The following is an 18488-nucleotide window of genomic DNA, read 5'->3' as shown; positions in this document are numbered from 1 at the left end:
GCCGTCCAATGGTTTGCCTGAACCCACATGCCGGGTAACCAGGTCTTGCCCCGCTGCTTTCCTCGTCACCGGAAGCAACCGCTCGCTCACCGAAAGTATGTCATCTGTCGTGGTTACAGTAGGAGATGATATATACTTAGTTTCATTCATAATTCAAGTTAATCAAATATGTTCGCGCATTTGAACGGCAGGTCTTTCGGGTGAATTGTTCCCTGCTCTGTCTTCCCCTTTGAATTTCACAGACTATCTGGATACACTCTCCAATATTGTCTCTGTAAGTTTCTTTCAACCCTAATTGGCACCTACTCCCGTCATCCTCAAATAAGTACATTTAGCATTGAAAATTTATCCACAAAATAGTATACTTCTATCTACTCGGTGACCTCTGCGAGGTCCGCTCGTTGCGCGCCAGCCCTTGGATCCTTGGAGGCGACTTCAACATGATCACAGGGGCAGCGGACAAGAATAACTCCCGACTCAATCATCGTGTCATGTCCCGCTTCCGCCGCTTTCTCGCCGATGAGGAGCTGCGCGATATCTACCTGCATGGGAGGTGTTATACGTGGTCGAGTGAGCGCGGCACTTCGACCCTCACGCGCATCGACAGGGTCCTCTGCAACTCCGCGTGGGAGGCGCTCCACCCGCACTGCATGCTCCGCTGCCTCTCCTCCGCAGCATCTGATCACGCGCCCCTTCTCTTGGACTGCACCGCGCGCTCACCAGGCACCAAGAGGTTCCACTTCGAGAGATTATGGCCGCGCACCGATGGCTACATGCAGGTCATGCTCGAGGCGTGGGCTACCGCCGACGATGAGCCGGACCCGTTCTGCCGCTTGGTTGTGCGGCTTAAGGCCACCGCCCGGCGCCTTCAAAGCTGGAGCACGAAGAAGATTGGGGACGTGTCCCAACAGCTTTTGGTTGCTCGCGAGCTGATTGCACGCCTTGATGCGGCTCAGGATTTGTGACCCCTCTCCCCAGCCGAGGCTTGGCTGCGTCGACGCCTCAAAGGGGCCTACCTGGGCCTTGCTTCACTCGAGCGTTCGATCTCGCGCCAGTGAGTCAGGCTATCCTAGCTGCGGGACGGCGACGCGGGCCAGAAGTTCTTCAGTGTGCACGCCGCCCATCGCAAGCAGAAGAACCGGATCCTTGAGCTACAGGTGGGGGACACCTCCATCTCTGACCCTGCCGCGCTTGCTGAAGCCGCCTACGGACACTTCACCAGCATCCTTGGAATGGCGGAGCCGCGCCCTTTCTCCATTGACCTCTCTACGGTCCACACTGGCCCCTTTGACCTCTCCGGCCTCGACGCGCCTTTCTCCGAGGATGAGATATGGGCTGCTGTCAAGAGCTTGCCGCTCGGGAAGGCGCCAGGTCCCGATGGATTTACCGCTGAATTTCTTCGAAGTGCTTGGGACGTGATCAAGCATGACATCTGCGCCGTCTTCGACAAACTTTACGCGCTCAACGGGCGTGGTTTCCAGTGGCTCAATGAGGCGCTCCTCACTCTTCTTCCTCAGAAGCAGGATGCGGCGTCACTCTTTGACTATCGCCCCATTAGTCTCATTCATCTCATATCGCGAAGCTATTCGCGAAGGCGCTCTCTCTCCGGCTGGCACCGCATTTGGGCAAGATCGTTTCCACAAATCAGAGCGCGTTCATTGCCGGCCGGAGTATCCACGACAACTTCCTCCATGTCCAACAAACAACTAGACTTCTTTGTAACCTCAAGATGCCGCGGATGCTTCTCAAGCTTGACATCGCGAGGGCGTTTGACTCGGTGGCGTGGCCATTTCTACTTGACACGCTTCGGCACCTAGGCTTTGGAAATTGCTGGTGCGGGTGGATCTCCATTCTGCTATCCACTGCGTCCACGCGGGTACTCGTCAATGGCGTCCCTGGGCCGCCAATTCTTCATGCATGTGGGCTCCGGCAAGGGGACCCTATTTCCCCGATGCTCTTCGTCCTTGTCATCGACGTGCTTAACTCACTTCTCCAGCGAGCCGTTGAGCAAGGCCTCCTCCAGCGGTTGACCACGAGACACCTGGCATTGAGCGTTTCCCTCTGCGGATGATGTGGACATTTTCTGCCACCCCGACACCCGCGATATCCCCGCCATTCGTTGTTTGCTTGACATCTTCGGCAAGGCTTCGGGGCTCCGCACAAACTTCGCCACGTGCTCGGCCTCGCCCATCCGATGCACCAATGAGCACATCGCCACGATCGCGGCTGGGATGGCCTGCCCGATTGCCCAGTTCCCGGTGAAGTATCTCGGCCTCTCGCTTTCCATTCGCAAGCCTTCGACAACCAATCTCATGCCGCTCGTCGACAAGCTTGAGAAGAAGCTTTCCACTTGGCTCGGGTCTATGCTCTCCCTCGGGGATCGCCTCGCACTCTGTAGGCATGTCCTCTACGCCATGCCCATCCACATCCTCGTCGCCATCGCCGTCAACAAGACCATCCTTGCTCGGGTTAACTGAATCATTCGAGGCTTCTTATGGGTCAGCCACAAAGATGCACGTGGAGGACAGTGTCGAGTGAATTGGGACCGTGTGTGCCGCCCCACTTTTCTCGGCGGCATGGGAATTCATGATTTGCAGCGCACTGGTGTCGCCCTGCGCACCCGGTGGCTGTGGCTCCAGCATACAGACGCATCGCGCCCCTGGAGTCAGCTACACCTCCCTCACGACCCGGCGGCCATGCAGATTTTCAGAGCCACCGCCGTCTGGGAGGTGCGTGATGGCCGTTCATGCAAGTTCTGGACCGACTCTTGGATCAAGGGCAAGGCCATCTCAGAGCTCGCGCCTCTGGTATTCTCAATGGTTTCTAGACGATGTCGTCGCGACCGGACGGTGGCTGAGGGTCTGCCCGGCCACGCTTGGGTGCGTGATATTGCCAGCGCACTCAGCCCGGCCGCCCTCGTGCAGTACGTCGACCTTTGGCATGCATTGCAGCACACAACCCTCACGGCAGGGTCGGATGTGCTGCACTGGAAGTGGACAGAGTCCGGTGCCTACTCTGCCAAGTCCTGCTACCTAGCCTCTTCCATGGTTCTACGACTGACGCTTCATGGAAGCTTACCTGGAAGACCTGGGCCCCTCTACGCATCAAGGTCTTCATCTGGCTCGCCTTGCAAGATCGGTGCTGGACGGCAGACCGCCTCGCCCGGCGGGGATTGCCTCACAACGACCGGTGTGTTCTAAGCGACCAGGCCACCGAGGACATGCACCACCTATTCGTTGTTGTCCCCTTCTCGCGCCAAATATGGCACGAGGTCCTCTCCTGGTGCCGATCGACTGCCACGATCCCAAGTCCGGACACACCATTCGCGGAATGGTGGATCGACGCCTGCTCTACATCACCCATAGCTCTACGAAAAGGGCTCAACTCCATCATAGCCCTCACCACATGGGCGATCTGGAAGCACCGGAATGGGTGCATCTTTGATCAGTTGCAACCCTCCACTGCGAGTCTGCTTCAATCCATTCAAGAAGACGCTCGCCTATGGGCTAGCGCCGGTGCCAACGGCTTGGCGATCATGATCTCTGAGAGATAGGTTCTAGCTCAATGTATTGGGGACGAGCAGCCCCTCCTCTAACTGCTCCGGCTACTTGAGCCCGCGCCGACTTGTGTACGCATGGCCACTGCAGCCGTCTCTTTGTACTATTTCACCTCTCCTATCAATGCAATGATACGCAATCTTTACGTATTCGCAAAAAAATCAATGTACTTCAAAGAAAAAAAATGTTTATCTCTCATCACAGGTGAATCATGACAATAACACTTAAGGGCATGTACAATGGTGCTATCGTAGCAGTGCCATGTAGGATAAATATGAAGTGGAGGAGAGAGAACTCATAAGAAAAGGCTTGTCTTCTCTTTTTTAAGAGAAGACAAGAGATGATCTCTTAGCACAATACGTCTCACCACGTTTTTAGGAATTACTAGTTATTGAAGATAAGGCTAAGAGATGACCCATTATAGATTTTTTTTGTCATATCTAGATTACATGCAAGACTTAAGATAAGACTATCTTATCAACTATTATACATGCCCTAACACATTGTCTCCTCACTTTTTACATGCACCTTCTCAATGCATTTACTCCATTTTATAATCTATCTTAAAATTTATGTACACTTATTTGAGGCCAGATGGAGTAGCTTATATTGATATGGTAATGTGTTCTAATGTATAAAGCTATCTCTTTGTCTCAGGGCTCTGACACAGTGACGTTGCGTAGACAGCTGTTAGAGCCAACGTTTATCTCAGAAGATACTTTATATGTTGTCCAACCTCGGCGTCAGTCCAATTTATCTCAAAATGTTTCAGTCAATGCTGGGATGATACCCCTTCGACTCAGTAAGTAGAATTCTCCTTTTCTGACATCCGCATTTCATTCAAGATATAATGCATGACTAGGAATTCCGTCAGTTCATTGGAGGCAAGAGAGTAATTTAATCCTAGTCGTTGATTCATCAAGCATAAAACCGACCACCAAAGTATCGTGAGCACAAGATGGATATGGAATACTTTTGACATATTTGTTGCTATCTTATTTCAAATAATGACGTAGAGCATTTATAGCTGGACTTAGCAAATGCAGCTCCCAAAATGTCCGCGGACGCGTGTGCGGACAGTGATCGGTCATCCCTTAAATGTTCGCTTCCACAACCAGGTACCTCATTATTAGCAATCCTTAAATTCATCAATCATATGCATCGTAAACTATCAATACGTAAAACACATCTTGATCTCAAACATAACGTCCAGCTACTTCATCATGCATGCCATCAAAGTACCAAAAATTGGCATGCACTACTACATCAATACATGTCATTGTACTACCAAAAATTGGCATGCCCTACACTAAGCTATGGAAGATCATCCACGGGTTTCTTGCCCTTGTCACCGCCCTTGTCGTCTTTGTCGCGGAAGTAGCAGTTGAAGACGAAAAATGGATTGAGCCGAATCTACTCATCACCGGAATTGTCCGACCCGTAGCTGTCGTCCTTCTCTTTAGGGGACACTCTAGCCATGGCATAGACAGCCCGGTTTTGCTCCCCTGGCAAGGGCGCGCGTCCTCCTGCTTTTCCGCTTCTTGAGGATGCAGACACGGATGGCTTCCTCGTCCAAGGCGGTGTGCGATAAGCCTCACCCGCGATGGGTGTGGCGGCTTCCTGCGCCCTCTGCCTCGCATGGCGGGCACGCCGCTCCATAACACTGGACGGATCTTGATGCGTGCCGGCGTTGACCTCCGACTTGGAGCCCTGCCCCGTGGGGCCGAGGAGCCACCGAAGGGGTAGCACCGTCACATCGGAGCTGGGGTGCTAGACAGACCTCACCGTTTCCGACAAGCTAGAGGGCACACTCCTTGAGCCACCAGCCATGGCGGATCCGAGCGCCATTTGCACCGACGCAAAGGTCGGGTGCACTCCTCGTGGGAGCGGCGGACAGCCATGCGGACGGCCATCTCCTATTCGTCCCCGCATGTGACGGTGTCCCAGTCCACGGATCTGCTACTCGTGATGCCAAAGATTGCCGAAACGGAGCTTGCGACGGAGTGGAGTGGAGTGGCTACGTCTTCGTCTGAGATGCTGACAAGACGAATATATGTGGGGTATGGATAGGCCAGCGTAGGCCGTATCCGATGTGGCGGACGCGCCCGGCCGGGCACGTCTGGGCCTCCACATATTCATACCAGATATGGGCTAGATATGAGGGGTGCAGGCCAGCCCGGACATATAGGACCGGTATGAGGGATACGGCTGGGTAGATATTTTGTGGCCGATCACTGATCGGTCTGTCCGACCACCCGAACATATATGGAGCGTTTGAGAAGTACACATGTAGATGCTCTTATATACCATGCATGGTCTCTCAAAGTAAAATATTTGGTACGTGGACATATTATATCTTGAAGTGAGATATTTTTCTTTCTTCTGTTAAATATCTTTTGGTACTGGAAGAAAAATCGCATGTGATTATATTTGATATCTAAGTATTTTTAATACTTAAATATGAACAACATTTTTTGTGTATGTATGTGGTACAAATGGTGGAAGTGTAATTTGTCTATAAATTACTTACATGTAATAAAAAATATACTCATGTAACTAGAACCACATATGTGATATCCACCATGTGCATTTCTGTAAAAATATCATACTTTTTGAAGTAATTAACAACTGACATTATTAATTTGGACTACTAGAGTGCACGCATTAACAACAACAACAAAACACTACACGTTGCTCCCTTGTGTAGAAAGGAAAATCTGCACACTCCAAGATTGATTACTATCTCTTTACACAATAACATTAGAGTGAAGTGCATCATAGGTCCTCAAACTATTTCAAGGGTGTCACATAGGTCCTCGAACTATGAGGACCTCCGGTGCACTTCACTCATAACATTAATTAGGCAATTTGTATCTTTCCTTGTGTACCTTCAAAATTAACGTAGTTAGCCATACAAATAATAATTCCTTTACTAATTTGTAGTAGTAAAAATCCCATAATAGCATTGCACAATCAGTAAAATTATCTTACCTTGCAAGAGGTAATAGTAACATTAGCTATTGGATCATAAAAAGTTGATGGCTCATATCGACTAGGACCATCTTAGAAATGCAAAAATTCAGAATAAAGAGCTACTTAAGATGAAATATCGAGACAATCATGAACATTTCGAATTACTATGTGATGTCAACAAATAAAAACATTACTACATCATGTTCGAAAGCTTAAATTGATTTGAGAGTGGCACTTGCACATTTATAATTTGCACCTTGTAATGTCTGATAATAAATAAGATCATCTATGATACTATGCACTATGGGGGTTAAATATCATACACTAGTATCATATGCATGATGCTAATATATGATACTCCCCACTACAACAAGTTCAAGGGAAGAATGTGGCCCAAACTACCAATTTCAAGGGAAGAGGATTTCGACAAGTTCAAGGGAATTCGTGAAACAGTCAAGCAACGCATGGAATGCTCTATTACGGTCTTGGAATGCTCTAATGCAGTCTTGGAATTCTCTAATAAGGGCATTTCTAAGCGTGGAGTAAACCCTTAGTGAAGTAAATTTACTCCACTAAGTTTTGGCCGGACCTAGTCAATCCCCTATATATAATGGAGCAAAACAAAACTTTTGCATTTCATTTTCGACCACCGAAACACATTTCTTTGCTTCTTTATTTTATTCAACGGCATTTTGATACGTTGGAGTACATAATAATTCATCAATTTTTCGCTACGAGAGCAAGACCAAAAAAAACAAGAACCACAATTAGACATTTCAAAGATATCCAATTCCGTAACTGCTCCCACTAGTTGGATTAATATCTTCTCTATGTCTTCATTGTTGATATGCGGCTTCTCGAGCTTGAACACTTCTTTCTTGTTCGATTCTAAAGAAGTAGACATTGCTTCGCATCTAATCTCATCTCTAGTCTCATTTCTAGCTTCTATTCTAGCAATGAGTGCACGAAAATCTATCAATTTTCGTGCTATCAATAGATCGATGTATTCTTCTTTCCAATACCAAATGCATCCATCCTACACACAAATGTGAGCAAACAATGAGCTACCGAAATTGCGCTGAATTCGGTGAACAACCGAATCAAAAGAAGCACACACCCCATTACTTTTGCACTTGAAGAACACCCATCCGGGATGTTGCGGCGTGGTAGAAACTCGGCGCACCACCTGCCTCGGGCAGTCGTCGCACTGTATGACCGGCAACGGTGAGCCGACGAGCCATTGGGCCAGCGCCGAGCCCGAGCGACGGTCAGGCGTGTCTTTGTGGGCGAACCGCCGACAGGAGAGATTCGAGTGGCTAGAGGCGGAGCCGGCACCTGCATGCGGCGCGGAGGCATTGCTGGGGTTGTGCGGTCTGCTTCCCGGCCAATCCATGGCAAGGCGCAGTCGGCGGCGGTCGAAAACGCCAAATCCAACGGCGGAGGAGTCAGCCGCAGATCCACCGGTTCTTCGCCTACGACGGGACGAGGAGGCACAAATTCAAGTGGTAGAGGATAGCGATGGAGCCTACAGAGCGTCTGCGGCGGCGGGCGGGTACCGCCGGGGGGTGGAAGGGGCGGTCCTGTCGCAGATGCGACGCGGGAGTGGAGGAGGGAGGCAATGGAGGAGAGGTGTGGCTTTTACTCAGCCACCAAGCGGCGGAGTAAATATAGGGAGATTCATCACGGCAGAGTATAATTTTTACTCCCTTACGACGGATTGGGGATTGGCTAGGTACTAGTTAGAGGAGTAAAACCGAATTTTTTACTCTTCTAACCGGTTATAAGGGATCGGTTAGAAATGCCCTAAGGTTTTAAAAGAGGAGAATATGTTACACTTACAGTTCTAACTACGTCTCCTGGGGCATGTATAATGGTGGCATATGGATACAATGCCCCATGATAAAAAGTAGCTTGAGGCATCTATATTAGTTTTTCTCTTGAGCGCAAGCTACTACTAGTGGGCCTCATCAAAGAATAGAAAGTAGACTCCCACTACACATGCATCCTTACTTTTCACTTCAACTTTTTCAGCTTTTTGCATCGGACCACATTTTTTCTTCTCAAGCACCCGCCACCCGCCGAGAATCCCGCTACACCATCCGAACCTACTTTTCCTAATATCCAATCCTACATAACCTGCAAGGCATCATCCTATGGCTATGCATTGGTCATGCCCTGATACACACCAGCAGTAGATGTGCAGGACCCGTATGTCAGCATGCGAGAGAAATAAGATGGCAAAATTAAATTGCATCCGATTGGAAACTAGGATCTCCTGTCAAATTGACAACACGATGTAGCCAATAGACCAAGCCGCGCTTGCTAAGTACTCCCTTCATCCCAAAATAAATGTCTCGACTTTGTACTAATTTCAGTACAAAGTTGTACTAAGATTGAGACACTTATTTTGGGACGGAGCAAGTAACAGATAGCTAGAGAGCTACTATTGTCCTAATGCGTTTTTTGCGGACCTCTTTTTTATTTTTCCCAGGTTTGTGTCTATTTATCCCAAATGAAATAAAATAATTGTTAATATATAATTATTGTGTATTTTAAATCTTTATTCTATTTTAGTTATTGTGTATCTTGAAGAGGTAAACATGAACTTTTCATAAATTTTATATGGATTTTAAAAAAGAAATGTAAGAAAAATATATGTATCTTCATTCATGACCACGAGCATGCACAATTATTATGTATCCTTGTTGTACTTTTAAAATACATAATTATTTTAGAAAAATAACAACATGTATTTTGAATAATGTTTAGCATGATTTCAGAAAAATGGTTAACCTACCATCTTCATTTTCTCCAAGTCTGTGTTTATTTTAGTATCTTCTGATAGGACCACAAGCATGCACAATTATTGTGACTTCATTGTATATTCTCCTAAATGCACAATTATTAAAAAAATAAACACTGTGTATTTTGAAAACTAATCAGCGTGTACTAAAAATTATTGTGTAATAATAATAAATTCTACTCCCTCCGGTCCTTTTTACTCTGCATATAAGAATTGTCTAAAGTCAAACTTCATAAAGTTTGACCATATTTATATGAAAAAATATCAACATCTACCATGCTAATGTTATACAATATGAAAATTTAACTCATGGCGCATCTAGTGATATCGATTTCACATTGTGAATGTTAATGTTTTTTTCTATAAAGTTGGTCAAACTTTACGAGGTTTGACTTCAGACAAATCTTATATGCGGACTAAAAAGGACCGGAGGGAGTATAAATGTACTTTTTCTGAACATAGTACACACGCAAGCGCTCATATATATGCGCATACACTCACCCTTATAAACGCACGCACGCACACCCTACCCCTATGAGCACCTCCGAGAGACTGAGCCACCATATCATCTTGAGATTTTACGAAGTCACTATAGGCGCCTCGTAGTCGATGAAAACGTCTTCTCCCACTGAACGCGCATCGCCGGAAATCCTGAAATAAATCCAGGATAAATGCGAGCATCAGGACTTGAACCCTGATGGGCTAGGATACCACTGTCCTCCTAACCATCCAACAACATATTGGTTCGCAATAAATTCTATAAACATATCAAAATGTTCAACCTGCATTAAAAAATCAACATGTTTCTTTAAATGTAAGAATACTTTTACACTATATTATCTTAATACATGTGAAATGCACGACAAAAGTTTTTGAAATACACGGTGACAATTTTTTAACACAGGGAAACGTTTTTCAAAAACATGTTGATCATTGTTTTTTTGCAAAGGCACAAACACTTTCTTTAAGTTTCATGGTGAGTGTAATTTTTTCTTACATTTATTTTTTCAAATGGGAAAAAATAAAAATAAACATGAACTTGAAAAGAAAAACAGTTAGAAAAGGGATGTCATGATAATTGCTTGAAGAGGTACACAAGCGCCTATAGCTTTTGAGCTCATTACTACTGGTGTAAAAAACGCTTTTATATTATATTATGGGACGGAGAGAGTATTAGCGAATCAGAATTGGGCGTTGTGGTTAGCCTGTGTGGTCGCTAGTGAGCGGAGTCCGTCCTGTAATTTATTTTGCTATTCTTTCTCACTCTCATGCTGACACGTGGGCCCGCACACACCGTGCGTATCAGGTGACGTAGTCAGGATCATACGTGTAATATATTCTCGTCTTTGAGGAATGTGTTGGAGCGTTCCACCAATTCTAGGACCATCAAGTTATGCGCCAACTAGTACAAGGACAATGGGTGTAATTTACTCAGATAAAGCGCACAGACATAATCTAAGCTCGGCTCGTGCAAAAGACACGATCTGCACGCGAGGAGTGGGGAGTAGAGCGGCAGAGGAGGAGCACATATGTACCACTCCCTTCTCATGCTCCACTAGGATGTGGAAAATAGTTTCTTATATGTTTGTTCAAACTCTCCTTCGTTTGGTTTTTTTTTAGGGGTAAAAACGATTCTCATTCAAATAAGTTCACCGGAATCGTTACAATATCATGTGGTTGAGCAAACCAAACATGTCTACCTATATCCAAAGAAAGGGAAAATTTAGCTAAAGCATCCGCTTCAAGGTTTCTGCTTCTTCTCTCATGAATGAAAATACAACTCTCAAACTCCTTTGATCTTTCATTGATTTCTTTAATGATAGCAGCACAACGTCCTGCCTCTCCTGCATTCACCTCCTTGACGGCTGTAGAACAGTCCGAGGACACCAAGACTTCCCGGATTTGAAAATCCAAAGCAAGTGCTAGTGCCTCTCTACATGCAAGTATCTCCAACGTAGGTGCATCCAGAATTCCAGGAAAAGTAATTGACGACGATCCCATATAAATTCCTTGATCATCTCGACACACCACAGCTGATGTCCCTCTGTTACCTCTCTTTGATACAGCACCATCAACATTAAACTTGCATATACCTTGTGGTGGCCTAACCCATGGCTCTTTCACCAAAATTCTGTTTTACACTGTTTGTGTGGGCTTCAACTTCTGTTCTATGTTTCCCAGTTCAAGAATATACCTTCTGATGAAGTGATGTGTTTCCAAGGGTGCCTGAAAATCATGCTCATAAACAGCTTTTCTTCTGGAATACCACACTGCCCAAAGTGTCACAACCATCTCAGTGTATTCCACGTGCGATAACAGGTCCTGCATAGCTGAAATCCATTGCTTTGCATGTGTGTCTGTAACTTCAGTCATCTTCTGCACCATCGTCTCATTGGCCAATGCCCATACACATCTTGCTGGAGAGCAGTCCAGAAGAGCATGGCGCCATGAATCAGGAGCCCCGCAAAGAGGGCAGCATGCAGAGTCGGCCATGTTTCTATGCTCCAGTACGTCAAAGGTGGGTATCGAATGTTTAGCCAAGCGCCAAAGAAAGACTTTGAGCGTTGAAGGAATCTGTGAGCCCCATAGATTAGTCCATTGCTTTGCCGAGTCCACTGTATTCGAGCTACCAGCATCATGAAACAACCAACCTTCGCGACTATACTCTCCTTCGTTTGGTGGGACTAAATTTTCGACCATGTCATGAAGGCACTAATGGGCCTTTGTTTCCCGGAAGTATTTGTTATATGAGCCGAAAGCCCAGCTAACTTTCAACAGAAGAATCATATTATGTTGTATATACAATAAGTTGTATAATATTTTAATCTGAACAAACATGCAAAGTCTCTGTGTGTGTGTGTGTGTGTGATGCTTCATATTTATCTTCTGTTCTTGTTGTACGTACATACAATATCTGTATACTCATATTTATCCTAAAGTGCTCTATGAAGATATAAATGGTTGGGGACAGTAGCTGGTATTTGAGACATTTCCCTAGAAAACTAGGATCTAAGCTATGATTGGTTAGCAAGTAATTTTTTTCATTACAGAACTCTTAATTGGCACTTCTACAATTTGACGTTTGAGTTTTTTTCCTTTTCCAAGAATAAGTTATTGGAGGATTTCATATATTTTGTATCCCCAGCCTGCTAATATTATTGTTTCCAATGTTCCTTGAATGTCCAGATGTGGACTGCATTCAAGGTTTATCCTTATGGCGTAAAAGTGCGTCGGTCATCAATGATGAACTATTTAAGGGTTATAGACAACGAGGAAGTGGAGGAGGAAAGACAAATGAATTTGTTGCAGGTGATATAATCTACTGATCTTGTCCGGTAAAATGTTTAGCATTCCTTGACTCCTTTTCTTCTGCGTGCATTATTTTTCCCTTCACAGGTTACGACTTCTTGAACACAAGCAAGGACAGTCTTGACATTAATATTTGGTTCAATTCTACCTATAACAGAAAGGTTGCGTATTCACCCATTGCAATATTACGAGTTCCACGCTTGGTCAACATGGTATGTGCTTTGAACTACTGCACAACTTCATGTGCATTTCATTTGTGTTGCAACTATTAAAATGAGTTGTACTTTTTTTTATAGGCGTCCAATGCATACATCAAATTCCTCAAAGGAAGTGGAGCGAAAATGTTGCTCGAATATGTTAAAGATATGCCTAAAGTAGGATCAAAGTTAAAAGTTCAAATTAATTCTATTCTTAGTACACTATTATTCACATGGATTGTGGAACTAATCTTTCCGGTGAGTATGAGACGACCTTCTGTAATTAAGTTCTCAAAATGGGTAAAATGATCATTTGGTACTATACCATTTACAGGTTATGCTAACATATCTCGTGTATGAGAAGCAACAGAAGCTTAAAATTATGATGAAGATGCATGGTTTGAAAGATGGTCCTTACTGGATGATAAATTATGCTTACTTCTTCGGTCTATCAGCTGTCTATATGATATTGTTTGTCATTTTTGGCTCCTTGATAGGTAAATGTCTAGAAACTTCATCAAGGTATAGCATGTGTTGCAAACTAACTTACTCTATTTTAAATCTGTTTTATTTTGTGCAGGTTTGCGTTTGTTTACAAAAAATGACTATAGCATTCAGTTTGTTTTCTACTTAATACACATAAATGTGCAGATTGTACTTGCATTTTTCGCGTCATCCTTCTTTTCTTCTGTCAAAATAGCCACAGGTCAGTGTCTAAAACATGTAAGGCCTAAAGTAAATAGGCAGTGCTTATAATACTGTGACTAACTAATCTAAGAAATTGTTATGCTGCAGTGGTTGGTTACATCTATGTATTTGGTTCTGGTTTACTAGGGGGGTTTCTTCTGCATTTTTTCATTGAGGATACAAGTTTCCCGAGTACGTTTCTTTCTTATTTACTTCCTGCGTACAAAATTAATTGAAGTTCTAACTTTGTCCTAAGTCAAGATTGAATAAGTTTGGCCAGGTTTATAGAAACATATATCAGCATCTTTAACATCAAATTAGTTTCATCAGATTCATCATCAAATATATTTCCTTACAATACATATTTGATGTTGTAGATAGTAATATTTTTTAATAGACTTGCAAGAACATTGGATGTTTGATCACTTTTGATGTCCCAAAATTTCAGATTTTTTTGGTATTTTTTGAATTTACTGCTCATCACCTTTTTTGAATTTTAAAAAGGTTGACTTAAGACAAAACTAGAAGTTCAATTAAGTTGAAACAGAAGAGTAGATTTGACAACTTTCTCAAGACCATATGCATGAAAGCTTTGTTTTCACATACAGAGGGTTCGATAGTAGTCATGCAGATGATCCCTGGATTTTCACTTTACCGAGGATTATACGAGTTTAGTGCATTCTCTGGAAATGAAAATGGAACAGGTGGTATGAAGTGGGCTAATTTGAGTGATCCGGTCAATGGAATGCGTACCATATTGATTATTATGGTTATCGAGTGGGCAATACTTCTCCCATTGGCATTTTATTTCGATAATGTTTCATTATTGGATGGGAGACTTCGAAAAAGGATGTTAGTCTTCTTTAAATGTTTTAGAATGCGAGCAGTATCATTCAAGAGATATAGCTTTGGGCGACTAGGATCTAATGTACTAGTTGAAATGGAGAACCCTGACGCTACTCTAGAGGTAGGTTAAACTATTGCATATTTCTTAAAGATACCCATTCATCTTTTGTATGGGGAGGCCCTGACAATATATGTATATGTTGATAATTTGTTTCTTATTATTTTTAGAGAGAGGTAGTTGACCATCTTCTGTTGGAACCTAATTCAAACTATGCTACTATATGTGATAACCTAAAAAAGGTGTATCATGGAATGGATGGGAACCCTGACAAGCTTGCAGTTCGTGGGTTGTCCCTTGCCATCCCAAAAGGCCAATGTTTTGGAATACTTGGCCCGAATGGGGCTGGGAAAACATCCTTCATCAGTATGGTAATGTGACAAGACCTACTGTGCATCCACTTTTAATTTTGAACGAAAGTGAGCCAACATATTCACGCATTAGTGTTATATTTTCCTTTTCTCATAGATGACTGGTCTCATTCCACCCACATCTGGTACTGCTTATGTCCATGGAATGGATATACGGACTGATATGGATGCCATCTACACAAATATGGGTGTCTGCCCACAACACGAGTGAGACCTTGATCTAAAATTAATCTAATTGTATTATTTTGGCATAGCTCTCCATGCACACTATATTGCAAAAATGCTATTGCTTTATGAAATGCAGCTTACTTTGGGAAACATTAACGGGAAAAGAGCATCTGTTATTTTATGGGAGACTAAAGAATCTTAAAGGTGTTGAATTACTGAAGGTATAGTTATACTACTTTTACATGTGTGCACCAATATAATTATTATTACTATTATTTATCTCATTGTGAAAAGTGGTGCTATATTTTACGTTCATTGGTTCTGTCATGTAGTAAAATTCTAGATGAGTATGTGAATTGTAAGTTGTGTTGTGCTATCAGGCAATTGATTATTCTCTGAAGAGTGTTAATCTATTCCATGGCGGTATCGGCGATAAGCAAGTGAGAAAGTATAGTGGGGGCATGAAACGAAGGCTAAGTGTCGCAATCTCTTTGATTGGGGATCCCAAAGTACGAATTTGATTCATGTTATGTTCTCGGCTGGACAAACTATAATTGAACCCGTCACTGAAAATTGCATATATCTTAGGTTGTTTTCATGGACGAGCCAAGCACTGGACTAGATCCAGCCTCAAGAAATAAACTGTGGAGTGTTGTGAAGGAGGCAAAGAAAAACCGAGCCATTATTCTTACAAGTATTCAACTTTCCTAGTCATCTCTTCATTACTTCGATATATACCTACATTGTGAATCACAAGTATGTTTTTTGGCAGCACATTCAATGGAGGAGGCAGAGATAGTATGTGATAGACTCGGTATTTTTGTTAATGGTGGTTTCCGATGCATTGCAAATCCAAAAGAGGTAAATTACCCTATCCGAAGAGAGTGAATTTTTTGAGCCCCCATGTAGATGCACCTCCTATCTTTGCCATACAACCTTTTATAAAGATTTGCGCTCTCCCACTATAGAAACTTCTCATTTTTGGTTGTTCCAAGTAAAATAACATTTGAACTTGAAACTTTGCAGGTAAACAACACATGCATACTATAGCCTACAGAAAATATTTTAGATTTTTGGTGCAACATAGATGTTGGATACGAGAGACTTTAGAATAATATTAGCATTATATATATATATTTCTCGTGCACCCAAAAATCAGATAGTTTTTATGGACGGTGTACTAGTCGCATGCTCTCTTGCAAAATTTCAAGTACAAATTTCTTTTTGGTTGGGAAAAAAGTTCAGACATATCTTGATGCAAAACTGGACACTCTAGATAAGAGGGGCAGGTACACTGGTAGTGGGCACTCATTGACAACTTTCTCAGTATGGATGTTCGCAAAAAAAATAGTTTCTCGACAGGGAACGTTGTGACATTTTTTTCACTATTCTAATCTATTGGACACTTGGAATTTTTCTATTGTTATGTTTTGCAGCTAAAAGCTAGATATGGGGGCACCTACATCTTCACAATGACAACATCTTTGGAACATGAACAAGAGGTTGCCCGGCTGGTTCACCGTTTGTCGCCAAGTGCAAAAAGGATATATCACATATCTGGAACACAAAAATTTGAGCTAGCAAAGCAGGAGGTGAAGATAGCAAACGTTTTTCATGAAGTTGAGAGTGCCAAATGTCGTTTCAATATACACGCTTGGGGCCTCACTGACACAACTTTGGAGGATGTCTTCATCAAGGTTGCCAAGGGAGCATGAGTTTTCACTGTGAATGCTTAGATATCCAATTTATAAGTGATTATTGCTTCAATTTATTGAGAATAAACAATTTATAATGCCCGTATGAAATTCCCTATGATTCTGGCTTAGCATGGCTTGATAAATCAATACTTATGGGTATCTGATGACCCACAAGTATAGGGGATCAACCGTAGTCCTTTCGATAAGTAAGAGTGTCGAACCCAACGAGGAGCAGAAGGAAATGAAAAGTGGTTTTCATCAACGTATTTTCTGCAAACATTGAAATTATCGGTAACGAGTAGTTTGATAGCAAGATAGTTTGTAACGGACAAGTAACGGTAACGGTAAATAAAGTGCAGCAAGGTATCCCAATCCTTTTGAGGCAAAGGACATGCCAAAACGGTCTCTTATGATAAGCAAAGCGTTCTTGAGGGAACACGGGAATTTCATCATGTTGGTTTGATTCGTGTTCGCTGCTTTGATAATTTGATATGTGGGTGGACCGGTGCTTAGGTGTTGTTCTTACTTGAACAAACCTCCTACTTATGATTAACCCCCTCGCAAGCATCCGCAACTACGAGAAAAGTATTAAGATAAAATCTAAGCATAGCATTAAACTTTTGGATCCAAATCGGTCCCTTATGAAGTAGCGCATAAACTAGGGTTTAAGCTTCTGTCACTCTAGCAACCCATCATCTAATAACTACTCCACGATGCATTCCCTTAGGCCCAAATATGGTGAAGTGCCATGTAGTCGACGTTCACATAACACCACTTAGGGAATCACAACATATATATCATCAAAATATCGAACACATATCAAGTTCACATGATTATTTGCAACATGACTTCTCCCATGACCTCAAGAACAAAAGTAACTACTCACAAATGATAATCATCCTCAAGATCAGAGGGGTATTAAATAGCATAATGTATTTGAACATATAATCTTCCACCAAATAAACAATATAGTAATCAACTACAAGATGTAATCAACACTACTAGTCACCGACGGGTACCAAATCTGAGGTTCCGGTACAAAGATTGAACACAAGAGATGAACTAGCGTTTGAGAGGAGATGGTGTTGTTGAAGATGTTGATGGAGATTTCCCTCCCAAAGATGGGAGAGTTGTTGGTGATGATGATGGTGATGATTTCCCCCTCCGAGAGGGAAGTTCCCCCGGCGAAATCGCTCCGTCGGAGTGCAAAAGTGCTCCTGCCCAAGTTCCGCCTCGAGACGGCGGTGCTTCATCCCGAAAGTCCCCTCATGATTTTTTTTTCTAGGTCAAAATGACCTATATACCAGAAGATGGGCACCGGAGGTGGGCTGGACTAAGCACAACCCCCCAGGGTGCGCCTGGGGGGCCTGGCACGCCCTGGTGTCTTGTGCTCACCAGGTGGCCCCCCTACGGTAGTTATTTGCTCCAGTATTTTTTATATATTCCAAAATGATTCTCCGTAAATTTTCATCTCATTTGGAGATGTGCGGAATAGGTAACTCTGACATAGTTTTTTCAAGTCCAGATGTTCAGCTGCCGGCATTCTCCCTCTTTGTGTAAACCTTGCATATTATGAGAGAAAGGGCATTAGAATTACTCCATAAAGCATTAGTATGCATAAAAACATTACAAATAACAGTACGAAAACATGATGCAAAATGGACGTATTAGTATCCCTTGCGAATGCTAGGGAATCTCAAGGGCATTGGTCAACTGGAGTCGCTCACGTGTCCGCAGACATTTATGAGGATATCCCCCATTGTACTGGTATCCAAGGGGATGCATCATATGTTCAGACATGTATCCGAAAGTGAATCTTAAT

At 43.5% G+C, this 18488-nt stretch overlaps 1 protein-coding gene across 2 annotated transcripts; it reads left to right on the top strand.

The window, feature by feature from the left end:
* The first annotated feature begins 213 nt into the window (after positions 1-213).
* On the top strand, positions 214-16760 carry LOC123075027 (ABC transporter A family member 7-like). Of its 2 annotated transcripts, XM_044497720.1 has the most exons (15): positions 214-274; positions 4215-4359; positions 12520-12642; positions 12730-12854; positions 12939-13097; positions 13174-13336; positions 13420-13545; positions 13635-13718; positions 14135-14493; positions 14601-14801; positions 14899-15008; positions 15106-15190; positions 15350-15478; positions 15558-15663; positions 15742-16614. In XM_044497720.1, the coding sequence occupies exons 2-15, from the start codon at positions 4341-4343 to the stop codon at positions 15855-15857; spliced, it is 1905 nt and encodes a 634-aa protein (XP_044353655.1). In that variant the 5' UTR covers positions 214-274; positions 4215-4340; the 3' UTR covers positions 15858-16614. The 2 variants fall into 2 exon arrangements, with proteins under 2 accessions (XP_044353655.1, XP_044353654.1); XM_044497719.1 differs by lacking the exons at positions 214-274; positions 4215-4359 and having other exon boundaries at positions 12501-12642; positions 15742-15830; positions 16406-16760.
* Positions 16761-18488: the final 1728 nt, after the last annotated feature.

Source organism: Triticum aestivum, chromosome 3D (assembly GCF_018294505.1).
Source record: "Triticum aestivum cultivar Chinese Spring chromosome 3D, IWGSC CS RefSeq v2.1, whole genome shotgun sequence".
Lineage (NCBI taxonomy): Eukaryota > Viridiplantae > Streptophyta > Magnoliopsida > Poales > Poaceae > Triticum > Triticum aestivum.
The sequence above is the reverse complement of the archived record's forward strand: the minus strand, read 5'-3'. Positions and strand labels throughout refer to the sequence as shown.

What these genes read in the sequence shown, in the direction of transcription:
- LOC123075027 (XM_044497719.1), top strand. Translation starts at nt 12,501, where the DNA reads ATGTTCCTTGAATGTCCAGATGTGGACTGCATTCAAGGTTTATCCTTA. An exon ending in TTCTGTCAAAATAGCCACAG is followed by an intron (nt 13,546 to 13,634) that starts GTCAGTGTCTAA and finishes GTTATGCTGCAG; the next exon opens with TGGTTGGTTACATCTATGTA. An exon ending in TGAGGATACAAGTTTCCCGA is followed by an intron (nt 13,719 to 14,134) that starts GTACGTTTCTTT and finishes TTTCACATACAG; the next exon opens with AGGGTTCGATAGTAGTCATG.